Raw genomic sequence first — 13,450 nt, forward strand, 5'->3', positions numbered from 1 at the left:
ATTGGGTGTGACCGTTTTTGCTATTTTTTCTGTCATTCATTTTTTCTACTCGCCCTGACGAAAGAGTTTCATAACGAATAACTGGATAAGGTGGCAAGTTGGTGCTGTTGTTGTAATGTGATACGGCTATCGACTGGTAGTATGTGGCTATTTTTGTTTTGTCCTGGTCCCACAGTTTGTAGGTCAAAGCTAGAATTGACTGCCACTCGGTGTGAAGAATGCTATTGTCATAAAAAAGGGATAAAAATAGAGAATTTCGTGCGTTTGTGTAAACATGATTAAATTGTTAAATTTTCATCAAATATGAGAGTATAATATTTTTTATATTATTTGCAACCAAAAGGCAAGCAATCATACGTAAATTTAATAAACTGATTTAAAATCTTCGAGTAAGTTTGAGCAAAATTAGATTATCGTTTCTATTTCTATGCAGAAACATATTTTTTTCGAAAATTGTGACCTTTTGTGGGGGAGGTTCATCTCCGAACTTGATCCAAGATCGATAATAATATTACGATGTATCAAGTTTGTAACAAATCGTATGCTCCCTTCGACAGTTATTGTGCGCACCAGTCAGTAAGACAGACGGAAGGACGAACATCGCTAGATCGACTCCAAATGCCATGAAACGGATTTGGTCCAAAGAGACCTAGGGTCTAAAACCGTTATTTATATATACATTTTGGCCGTATCAAATGATATATACCCTCTGAAGCCAAATGGCTGAGGGTATACAAATTTTGATATTTTATCATTTTAAACACTTTTCCAACGAACTTGGTTTAAATTTGCTACTTAAAACTCGCAATGGATACCAACTATGTTGATAATACTTTTTGGTATGGCCTCCATTTTTTGGGGTTGTCTTTACCTCATGTTAAAGGGTATTAAAAGTTCGTCGCGGCCGAACTTAATGATTCTCAACATGTTTTCTTTGTCATGTTCTTTTCCACTTCAACTCATGCATCAACATTTAAAAACCTATCAATGGGTTTCATTCATGTTTGTCTCCAACAGAATATAGAATTTACTTGCTATTTTGTAATGGAGAACAATGAAAAAATCTTAGATTTTTTATCATAACAAAAAAATCCACAACAATAATTTGAAACTTCCCCCAAATAGAGACACATAGCTGAGTGCACAACAGACAGACAGACAGTCAGTCAGTCATTCAATCACATGCAACTGATGTCTTTTTTATGGTAATACCGGTGGCGCCTTATTGTTTACATTTCTTGCTGGTATAGTTAAGTTTTTCTTTTTTGTAATCGTGACGTTATTTCTTCTTCTTTGTACTATTGTAATAAATTAGAGTAAGGGGTTAAATTGGCTGTTTCATTTTCTTGCCAAAAGGTTATCTTGGGTCATACGCCCACATTACACAACAGACACGAACAAACAACAATTCAAAAATGGCTTGGGCTTTTTCTGTCTAGCGCGCTTCAAATTGGTTTTGGATGGTATTTTCACTTTTTATAAAATGCTTGTTTCCGTTGGTTGTCAAGCGGCATAGGGAAGAGAGCAGACAATGCACGATGTAAATAACAATTTCTAATATGAGTGTGAATCAAGTATATCCCCTCTTTATTCCATATGTTAACATTTAGATCTTTGGTCCAAATACATGTCACTGAATTCTGGAAATTTTAAATTTACATAGATTTTAGATATATATTATTAAAATACTAATAAAACCGGTGTGTGGAAATTGTTTCTGTTAAAAAGTGTCCTTAGGTGTCGAAAAATAGATTTGGATAAAATGATGTCGACTCAGAGACCTAGGAGACTCAAAAAAGGAAGAGAGTGAAAAGGGTTGTCAAAATATCAATACTAAGTAATGGGAGAATTAAGTACATTCTGGCGTGGGCATATCATGTTAATTTTCCCCTTGGAAGCAATTGACTTAAAAACAAATAAAAAACATTTATTTCAAAACGTGGGACGATACTCTCCTCCTCCTTTAGGTAAAGAAAACTTAAAATACTAGCTTAAAACTACAAATACCATTGAGACCGTTTGGATAATGCAGTTAAACTAAAAAAAAACATAAAGTGGATGAGGTCCTTATATGGCGCTATACCAAAACGGGAACCTCCATAGACAATTATATGCTCCAACGATTGTCATCTACCAAATCTTATTTAATAATCAAATTTGAAACAATTTCGTGGGTAAATGTGATCAAAATTATCAAAATACTGAGTATCGGTGGGTATCGTTATATATGCGCTATGCATACTAAGTTCCGCCACCAGAGCTAGAACCCATTACGAAGTATTCGTGGAAAATATTAAGAAAATCATCACCATATGGGGGTTACATAAGAACGTGCTAGAACCATCGGAGCTAGAACCCATTATGACCAACAAATCCGTGGAGAAATGTGGTTAAAATCGTTAAAATGCCGTATATCGGGAGGTACCGTTATATGGGGTACGTGGATGTAAACATACAATGTTTCGCCACCGGAGCTAGAACCCATACAGACTACAAATACCAATTTTTAGACAAATCCGTCAAAAAATGTGGCGAAAATCATCAAAATACCGAATATCCTGAGGTACCGTTATATGGCGGCTATGCAAAAATGTGGATGTGGATATATCTCATGCTCAATAGCGACCATCCAAACACAATACAAATTGTTCTGCCAAATTTAGAAGCTCTACGTCAAATAATGTGGGCTGTATCGTGATTTCAACATACAGTTGGCTATAACATCAAACCTCTATATTAAATAGAGATCCCTATACTTTGATTTTAAAAGGTGGATAGACAAACGGACGAAATATATATTTAATAGGGTCTTCGAGGTATTTCAGACGGAATGACAAATTGAATACACCCACCCTCCATTTTATGTTATAGGGTTGGTAAACATAATTGTTACTGAAATTACTATTTTTATTTTCCACTTTTAAAAGCGGTGCACATTAGTTTTGCCATTTTCAATTTCACAAAGTTCTTTCAATGAAAAACAGCCATCATTAAAATGACTTCTTGTTATAAAAAGCCTGTTGTGTCATTATAACGCTACTACTTTTCCTAGCAGTATTCTATACGCTCACACTCAGTTGTTTAATGAAGCACCATCATCTCAACCGGTTTATGATACGTCGTCGTCGTCAGGAAAGATCTGGTTTTTTCATTTTCCACTTTTAATCCTTTGCCATTTACTTCTTTTCGAACAACTGTCGGTCTAGTCTAGTATGTGTGCTTATGACTACATTTGGATGTGGGCCAACTAAAACTGAAATGAACAAAACAAAAAACGGAGAATCAAAATGCATTCATTTTTTCTTTTCCCCCTAACCTGATTTCCCACATCTTTGGCCTTAGATGAGCCATGATGAAGAGGCAAAATAAAAAGTTTAGTTGATGACATTTACGAATAAATAAACCGTTGGCTTGAATGTGTATTCATTCCCGAGAGGCTAGTAGGTGTTTTCAAAATGAAAAGGTTTAGTTAATAGTTTGTAAAAAAAGTATTAAAAATCGGTTAGTTTTGTTTCTACTTCAAATAAGAAAATAAGATTCTGATGACGTATTGGAATATTTTGTTGAAATTATATTTCAACGAATTTTAATGGAACCAAGGGGAAGTTATAATCTTCCTTCATACCTACGTGGGAGATATATCTCTTAGGCAATTTAAATTTGTGGAGAAAGTTGTTATTTTTTTTACAATTATGACTATGCGCCAAATATGTAGGATGAGATAAAAAAAAACTGCAACAAAGTCAAATTTCATAATTTTTAAATTTCTTTTCTTAAATTTTATTATATATTTATTTAATAAATGTCGGAAATAGAATCAAATTTTAGAATAAGTTTCGATTTGTTCGAATTGGTCACCATTATGGCCATCAAACGGCCAATGAAACCGTCACACGCTGCCCGAAAGTTGCTCTGCGGTATTTTGGCCAATTCCAGGCGAAGCGCTTGCTTAAGGTGATCGACACTTTGGTATTTTTTAGTGCCAACTTTGCTTTCAAGTAATCCAGTAATCATAGTAATCATTTTCTAAAATCTGCAAAAAATCCCTAAAATGACTAAACAAAATTATAAAAAATAAATTGCAACATTGTTTCCTACAAGATATTTTTAAATTCTTGTAATTATGTAGCTATAGGTTTTGAATAGTTCAATTACAATACGAGAAAAACAATTCTCCTTTTTATCCGTAAAATACGCTCCATCACAAGAAGTCGTAGGAAATTCCTAGTATTTGACAAAAAAAATGCAATGGTTATCAAAATAAATCTGCCGATAAGGCATTCACTCACTCCTTTGTTTAATGCGATTGAAAAGATAACTTTTAAATGTTTATTGACGTTCATGGCAATATAATGATTTCACCATCAAATGCGATTCGGGAACGATAGCAGCTGCTGGATTTGGAGAATGATAAATTAAACGGTGTTTCTTTTTTGATCCCTAGTAGTCGTGTGGAAAAACTCAATTATAATGAAAGATATGATAATAGTAAGACAAAGTTTATAAACCATAAGTTGCATAGGAAGTATCTGGATTCAATATACAAGCAAGTTAAATCTAAAATCACAAATAGCAGAGAAAACGGGTGGAGAATATCTTAAGGTGGGAGATACCATTACATGGAGGGCCATACCAAAACGTGGACCTACATGGACAATATTCTCTCACAGGGGTTGGTATATAATTTTAAACCATCTCGTTAAAAAAGTAGGTACAATAATAGCAAGTAAAAAACCCATAAAGCTCGGCCGGGCCGAACTTTTAATACCCAGTTTTATAATAAAGTATCTGAATTCAAACGGGCTACACTTTAACCTACAAATACCAGTAAGGCCGTTTGAATAATTATGTTAAACCTTTCAAAAAACCATAAAGTGGATGAGACCGTTATATGGGAGTTATACCAAAACGGGAACCTCCATAGACAATTTTATACTTCAAGGATTGTCATCTACCAAATCTTCTTAAATACCAAATTTGTCACAATTTCGTGGGTAAATGTGCCTACGATTATCAAAATACCGAATATCGGTGGGTATCGTTAAATGGAGGCTATACCAAAACGTGGACCTACATATACCATGTTCCGCCATCGTAGCTAGAACCCATTACGAAATACAAATATCAATTTTAAGAAAAATCCGTTAAAAATGTCCCGAGAATCATCAAAATATATATAATATAATATAATATAATATAATATAAGAGATATCTCATTTTGAATACCAAACATCCTAGATACAATACAAATTACAAAATTGTTCTGCTCTATGTCAAATAATGTGGGCTGTATGTTAATTTCAAAAGAAAGACAGACGGGCATCGTTAAATCGCCTTAGAATTTTATGCCGATCATATGTATATATACTTAATGGGGTCTACTACGAATATTTATGGATGTTACAAACGAAATGACAAAGTTAATATACCCTCCTTTTCAAGGGTATGATCTAGGCGGGCCAATTAACCGGTCACGAACGTCAAATAAAATATTCGCCGAACTCGTCTCTCAATAAGCCCAATGTAACGCAAGCTATGTGGAATTTGGCACCGTCTTGTCAAAGTCACATGTATTGCAAGTAAAGCTCTTGTATTTTGACAACAAAAAAAAAAAAGTTTGATATTATCGGTAGCTCTCGCCATTCATAATTTACAATTCCCAGCATATTTGAAGAAGTGCGCTCCTGCGACTTTCCCTGGATGCATTGGTAGCTTTTGCAATGATTCTGGCTGATCTTCATTTAAAAAACGAAAATTCTGTTTATTTACGTACCCATTGAGCCAAATATGAGCTCCGTCGATGAACACAAGAAGCTTACGACTAACTTTCTTAATAGAACATGAATTTTGATAGTAAAACGAAACGATAAGATTCATGGTGAGATTATAGACCAAACTGAAGCTGCTTAACAGTAAAACGTGTGAGAGCTGTTTAAACCCTTTACTTCCAAGCATGGTGGCCTCTATGTTTAATCTAGTTAATTCATTCATATATTGTTTGATTTCCTTTCCATAAACCAGAGTATTTGGTGAACGAACTTTTGAATTCACTCACTTTCCTATTCCATTTTCCTTCCAAGGGGTTCTTTTAAATTTGATTTTCTTATTTCGTTTTGTTTTGGATATTTTACGTTGTATAGCTTACAAAAGTTTCGCAATTCTCTAATATCATGATTACATATTCAAAGCCCAAACAGCACTGGTATTGTGTGTGTGTTTCTACTCCATTTGTTTGTTTTATTTGTTTTTTGTTTTTGTTTGCGGTTAATGATATTATTAACAAGAAGATTATTAGTCACCAAATATTTATTTTGAACCCAATAAAAGTCACAATAAAAAATATAAGAGCGATATGAAACAGAAAACAAGTAAAAAAGCTCTAAGTTCGGCCGGGCCGAACTTTGTATACCCTCCACCATTTTGTACAAATTTGGCAATTTTCAAAAAAATAAAATCCGTTAAAAATCCTGTTAAAATTTTATATGTAATTGTGAATGTAGCCCAATATTAGGGTCTATACGACGACGTGGACCTGCATAGGCAACTTTTGTCATAAACTGTTACAATATTCAAATGCGAAACTTGAAAAAAATGCGAAACTTGTTTATAATGTAGCTAAAATCTTCAAAATACCGAATATAGGAAGTTACCATGGGTGTTATAAAACTTGGATCTACACAGACAATTGTCTGGCATAGGCTGTAGTATCCATTACGAACTTCAAATACAAAATTTGAAATAATTCCAGTAAATTATGTCGCTAAAATCATTAAAATACCGAATATCGGGGGTACCGTTATATAGGGGCTATACGAAGACTTGGACCTGCTCGGACAATTTTCTGTCATAGGCTGTAGTATCCATTACGAACTTCAAATGCGGAATTCGAAACAATTCCGTAAAATAATGTCGCTAAAATCATCAAAATACCGAATATCGGGGGCTACCGTTATATGGGGGCTATACGAAGACGTGGACCTACATAGCCCATTATCTGTCTTATGCTGTAGAATCTATTACGAACTTCAAATACAAAATTTGAAACAATATCGGTAAATAATGTCGCTAAAATAATCAAATTACCGAATATCGGAAGGTACCGTTTTATGGGGGCTATACGAAGACGTGGATCTACAGGGTCCATTTTCTGTCTTAGGCTGTAGTATCTATTACGAACTTCAAATATCAATTTTGAAACAATTCCGGTAAATAATGTCGCTAAAATCATCAAAATACCGCATATCGGGAGGTACCGTTATAGGAAGACGTGAACCTACATGTCCCATTTTCAATACCAAAAGTCCACATTTGAGTAAATTTTTATTAACTTACTTCATTTTGTTCGGAAGCTAGAGTGATTTCCACAAACGGACAGACGGACGTACATTGCTAAATCGACATAGAATTTTATGCTGATCCAGAATATATACACTTTGTGGGGTCTAAAATATATATTTCGAAGTGTTAGAAACGGAATGACAAACTTAATATACCCTCCATAGTATGGTGAAGGGTATAAAAAAAGGTGGAGCAACAGTGTAGCGATGAAGCTTCAAACGTTCCAAAGCATTGATTTTTTTTTGTCAATTTTTAGTTCAATCTGAATAATTACTTTTCAAGACTAACACTTTGGCAATCACATTAGTCATCTAATTATTGATCTTAAATACAGAAGTTAATTAATCGAACATGGCCAACTATAAATCTTCGTAACTGAGAATTTATCCATTGTTATACACACTCAATTTCTTTTATCATCTTGGAAAAATAATAAAACTTTTCAAGTTCGCAATTACTAAACACAGTGTGACGTTATAAGTCATTCGAAATGTTTGCAAGAACCCAACCTACACACACTTTTGAGACTTACCTTATAGACTTGTATCTCATCCAACACGGCTTCTGATTCTTTCAGCACACGATCCACTTCATCGTATACCTCACGTTCGGTTTCTGTGGGTGCCGCATTCTCAAAATCCAAGAAGACATCATACGATTTGGCTGTGCAACAGTTTGAGTCATCACGTGCCAATAAACTCAATAATTTGCCCATTTTTGAAAGGAAAAAAATTAAATTTTTTGTTTTGGTTTTCCTTTTTGTCGGTTATGGTTTTGGTTTGGTACTGACAATTTATATTGTTAACGAAATAAATTCTTTGTTGTGGTAGTGGTAATTTCCAAAATAAAAAAATGTTTAAACACAAAAATTAAGCACCAAATATCGTGTTGTTGTTGTTATTCCAACGAAAAAAGTGCTCTTTTTACCTCTTGAGCAATAATTTTCTTCTTTTTTTAAATATTGTTGTTGTTGTTGTACGCGAGCAATACGTTTCGAACTTATTCAATTTTATATCTCTCGGTGTCTGCGCACACAGGGTTTAACGTTTCGTTTCCTTGTTTGATTGAAGCACTTTTGTCGACAAATAAATTTATCCGAAAATAAAAAAATAATCCTAAAGACATAAAATGAATATTTAATTAGAATTTCATACAAATGGTATGTAGTAGGTATGAGTGGTTATCGATTGTACGTATTGAGCGTGGAGGTTGGACGGGCGTTTGATGGTGCTAAATTAAATTGATAAAATTACTTTAAATATTTAAATGATTTTAAAGATTTTTGCAATTTGCTAAATGGTACTTGGCTACTTAAATAGGGTGAGAGCCATAATAGTTGTATTCCATTCTAAAAGGGCCAATCGTTCAATTGACATAAATATTTAAAATCACACATTTAGGACACGTTATATTGTGTAATACTTTGTGGGTTTGATTACTACAAATTCAATTGGTTTAGAAAATTTTTCGCTCATATGGCATGGTTAATCACGGTACAATGAAGACAAGATAGGGCATAGCAATCACCTGAATAAAATATTTTCTTTTGGTAGTCTTGTAATTGTATTAGGAACTCGATATTGTGAAAAATCCACAACGTTTAGTTTATTTTTCGCTATTTTCTTTTACACAAAAATATTGGGAGGAAAGTTTCAAATAAACAAGAAAAAAGTATCAGTCAATGTAACCGACAGATGTATACCCTCAGCCAATGTTTGATTATTTAAATATATTTTTAATTCTGTTATGATAATTTTTAGATAATATGGAAATGTGGGTGAGGTACCAGATACACTCGACGACAGTATTCCATTTCCACACTTCAAGTAATACAGAAAAAAATATTGGTATGGACAAAATTACAAAACATCGAACATTTATATCAAATTTTATTCGAAATCGAAGATTCCATATTCATCGTTGGTGTCTGGGGTTGTAAGGAATCGCAGAATTGTTTCGCAAGTTATGACAGATAAAAATATCGAAAATTGTTACCCTTTGAGGGTGATGTACCAGAAGAGGTTCGCAGATTTATATCATCTTAGCAACAGGTCCTGTGTTAACAAAAATGTTTGTATGTGTGAAATTTTAAGAGAGTTGAATGATTATTTTGCTTTCTTTGAGCGTTTTGTTTTTCAAATCTTGAACCATATGTGGGGGAGGTACCAGAAAAAATGGCCCGATCTCTACGATCTTTATATCAGACTTTGTGTTGATAAAAATATTGAGATGTGCCAAGTCTGAATGGAATCGGATGTTAATTTCGCGTTTAATGAGCTTCAGGTTTATTCACAATATTGACCCTTTTTGGGGGAGGTACCAGAAGAGTGGACCGATATATTCAAAACCTTAACTCGGACAATCGGACTCTTACGTCACATTTTAAAAGAGTTATAATTATTCAACATTTCGACCCTTTGTGGGGAAGGTTCTTGATGGAGTGGACCGACATTGTCCATTTTCTCACCTGAGCTAGCACTGATGCAAATATTAGGATTTGCAAAGTTGGAGATCGAGTTTCTGAGCAATAAAATATATATTTTTTTTTAAATTTTGACATATAGTGGAGGATGTACCGGAACGAGAGGACCGATATTGCATATCTCCAAACTCGATCTAGGTTTTGATAATAATATTTCAATGTACCAAGTTTGGACCAAATCGGATGCTTCCTTCGAAGTTATCACTAGATCGACTCCAAATGTTCTGAAACGTATTTGGTCCAAAGAGACGTTTTGGTGGACGTAAAAACCAACGTAAAAATAATTCCGTTGAACAATGTAGCTAAAATGAGTATAATCCAAATATAGGGAGGGAGCTACCGTTCAGAGGCTCACCGGGAATCCGGACCTCCCTCTCGATATGGTTATTATTCAGACATTTTTTACACTTTTTGTGTGGAAAATTTATTTTTTTTTTTTACCAGCAGAGTTCCCCGAAACAAAGTCAATCAAGTCAAAAGTCAATCCTCTGAGCGTTATATGGGGGCTAATCAAAGACGTCAACCTGTATGACCGATTTTCTGTCACAGAAGGTTGTACCCAATACGAACTCCAAATTTGGAATAATTCCACACAAAAATGTAGCAAAAAGCATGAAAGTACCCAATATGGGGAAGCCCAATTATATGGGGGTGTACGATGATGTGACACTTTATATCCGTATGGTGTGGGAGCTATACCAAAAGGTAGACCTATATGGTCTATTTTCATTACCAAAAATTCTACGGGCCTAAAAACTTCTGAGTAAAATTCTATCAATCCACATTATTTCGCTCAGAATCTAATTCATTTCCACAGACGGACAGAGAGAGAAATGCAAATACATGGCAAACTCGACAAAGAATTTTACGCTGATATTATTTATAGGATCTAAAATGGATGCTTCGAGGTGTTTTAAAGGAACTGACGAACTTTATATACCCTATATACTACGAGTATGGCGCATAATGGACTTTCGCATTTAGGGGGGTTTATAAAACATCTGGGCTCAAAAAAAGCTTATTTTGCTATAACACCTAAACCTGTTAATATATGACTGACCACTAGTTGGATAGGTAGATATTTTCATAAGCTTTCAAATGATACCTATATTGCATATAGGTCTGTCTGATTTGCCTAACATTTTTAACAATTGTTGCAAATATTTACTGGGTCATCTATTTTGACACAATTCTGCTAAAGAGAGCGATTCAAGGAAATGTTGAGGGTTCTTTCAATAAGAGTTCGCAAATTCTTGTTGAACAAATTTCTTTCTGCAATAACTTGCTTGAGTAACCGGTAATTTGCTGTTGTGCAATCAATATGAAAACATTTTTGTAAATCGTATTATAATTGTGTTGGGAAAACAAATTTGAAAATTTCTACTTTTTTGGCCTCATTTTCCATTTTTAATAAAATATACAAAGTATGTACTTGCTTGCTGCAAATTTTTGCTTGTATTTCATCTGTTTGTTTTTCACAGCTTTCTTACAAAAGAGAATAAAACTATTACTTTGCCAAAAAAAATTGCTGGACAATTCCTGCAGGATATGTAACCAGACAGGCCTTATATCGGTTAAACAAGGACATCCGAGTACGTCCTCCATGGAAAATACTTTTCCCGAAATCGGGGTAAAAATAATTAACCTTGAAGCTAGAGTTGGCCCTTTATTTTAATTTGTTTTAAATGGTTAATAAAACATACTATAAAATGAGCAAACAGACTTGTTTTTTTAGCCATACTCAGTCTATAAGCAGAGTACTGTCAGTTGCAACAACAATAAAAAGTAGTTGCCCCATTAAACCAATTATGCATGGCTTGGTGTCGAGGAACAGCAACAATGCGTTTTTTTTCAAACATAGCAAGGTGACAAAGATGCAAATTGAGAGGATGAATGTCTAGACATCATACTCACAAGCCTAATCGAATTATCGATAAATGACAATTATGCAAAAAAAAATGGAACAAACACAGCACTCACTCAATCTCTTCGCCACAGCAACACCAGAGTATTGTTGCAAAGGATAAAAGCAAGCATCGAGGACAGATAAGAAAAACAAACATAAATACAACATGGGCGGTGGTGGTAGAGGAAAAACATAACATGCAACTGTGAACAAAAACAAATACAGATGTTGACCTCAAGGACCCAAAAAGTATCTGGTGAAAGAACAACAAAGAATAATACAAAAGACGTTTAAATGTTCTCTTGGGTCCGATGTTCACATACATACATATATACATCAGGTTGATAAGTTTCTTTGTGGGGGGTGTGCGAGAGTGAGTAACAGTGTATGTACGAATGTGTACACATTGTCTTAAAGATGATGACTGCTGGATATTGCAGCGGCAACCGAAAATATAAACAAATCTTGTTTAGTGATAAACAGTTGTACATATATTTTTCATTTCATACCACAAAAAGGGAAAAAATGGAAACTAAATTCTTGGTTTTTTTAACATTAAAATTTCGATAGACCATATGTACCTATTCTGAACAGTGTTTTTGTTTTTTTTTTTCAGGTATCTATTGTAATGTGTGCTTTTGTTGTTGTTGTTACAGCACTGTGTGCTTTGTCATGTTTATTCATTGTTATCTCATATATTTGTGCAAAAAACACAAAATGCTTATCGTTAGCCGAGCCGCCATGGCTTTAACACCAACAACAACATTGTCAGAACCAAAGAATAATTATAAATGAAAAAAGCCCATTTGAATGACTTTTATGGAGTTTTGTGATATTTTCGATGGGGAAGCAAGCAGTGAGGGCTGGCTGAATCATGTTTATGCCATATGTGCGCTTTTGTTTTACAGTCTAAATACTTCGTAAAATGCAATGCACGTTTTATCGGCTTATGTATCCAGAAGAGTTGTCAGTATGTAACATGAATGTATATATGTATTGGGATAATAGTCGAAACCCCCTCAAAGGAAGAGGAAAATGGACGCTTTTCATTCCTATGCAGGGGGTGCAATGATCCAAGTAAGGGGGGTCTACGATTTTCCAATCACCGGTATAAACAGAAAGAGGGGTGTTTCCCTTCGTTTTTTCGTCATGTCCACTATCACAAACACAGAACGTTGGGTGTTTGCGTATTTTTTCCTTGTTATTAAAAGAATTTTGCAATTATTTATTTAACACCATCATCCGCTTATCGCAATACGATTTCCTTTTTTACTCGTTGCTCTTGTCTTGTGGATATTTAATTTTCTCTTTTTTTTATTTTGTTATCACCTTTTGTTACAATTTTTTTCTGTATTTATTTCTTAATTTTCTTTTTCTCAATTTTCTTTTAAAAACACATTTGCAGCAAAACAAAATTTGTTTTCCTTTGTTAATATTCGGTAATATATATCTTCGTTTTTATTTTAATTTTCTTTTAAACGCGGGTTTTTTGCATAGGCCTCGAATTTCCACGAACTCTTTTCCACGTTCTCTCCCCGTTGGATGTTTACATTAAAATAAATTGTCTAGAAAAAGTCTTGGTGAGAATTTTTGGAATATCTGTTTTTGAGAGATTGAAAGAGAGGATTTTGCGAGGAGTTGAAGTGAGAGAAACAAAACAACAAAGCCCGTCTCCTTTATACCATCGGCGTTAATAACAGTATAAACATAGCAAAGTGAGCTCA

General features: G+C 34.1%; 1 protein-coding gene across 1 annotated transcript in view; it reads right to left on the reverse strand.

Moving 5' to 3' along the window:
- LOC101892863 (CYFIP-related Rac1 interactor B) overlaps nucleotides 1-13,300 on the reverse strand; it is a 77,801-nt gene extending 64,501 nt beyond the window's left edge. The window contains exons 1-2 of the mRNA XM_005186584.4: nucleotides 13,056-13,300; nucleotides 7,871-8,453 (exon numbers count right to left, since the gene is read on the reverse strand). Of these exons, the coding sequence (XP_005186641.1) occupies nucleotides 7,871-8,053 (183 nt within the window). The 5' untranslated portion in view covers nucleotides 8,054-8,453; nucleotides 13,056-13,300. The remainder of the gene's footprint in view (nucleotides 1-7,870; nucleotides 8,454-13,055) is intronic.
- Between the last annotated feature and the right edge of the window lie 150 nt (nucleotides 13,301-13,450).

This window comes from Musca domestica, unplaced genomic scaffold (genome assembly GCF_030504385.1).
Source record: "Musca domestica strain aabys unplaced genomic scaffold, Musca_domestica.polishedcontigs.V.1.1 29, whole genome shotgun sequence".
In the NCBI taxonomy this organism is placed as follows: Eukaryota; Metazoa; Arthropoda; class Insecta; order Diptera; family Muscidae; genus Musca; species Musca domestica.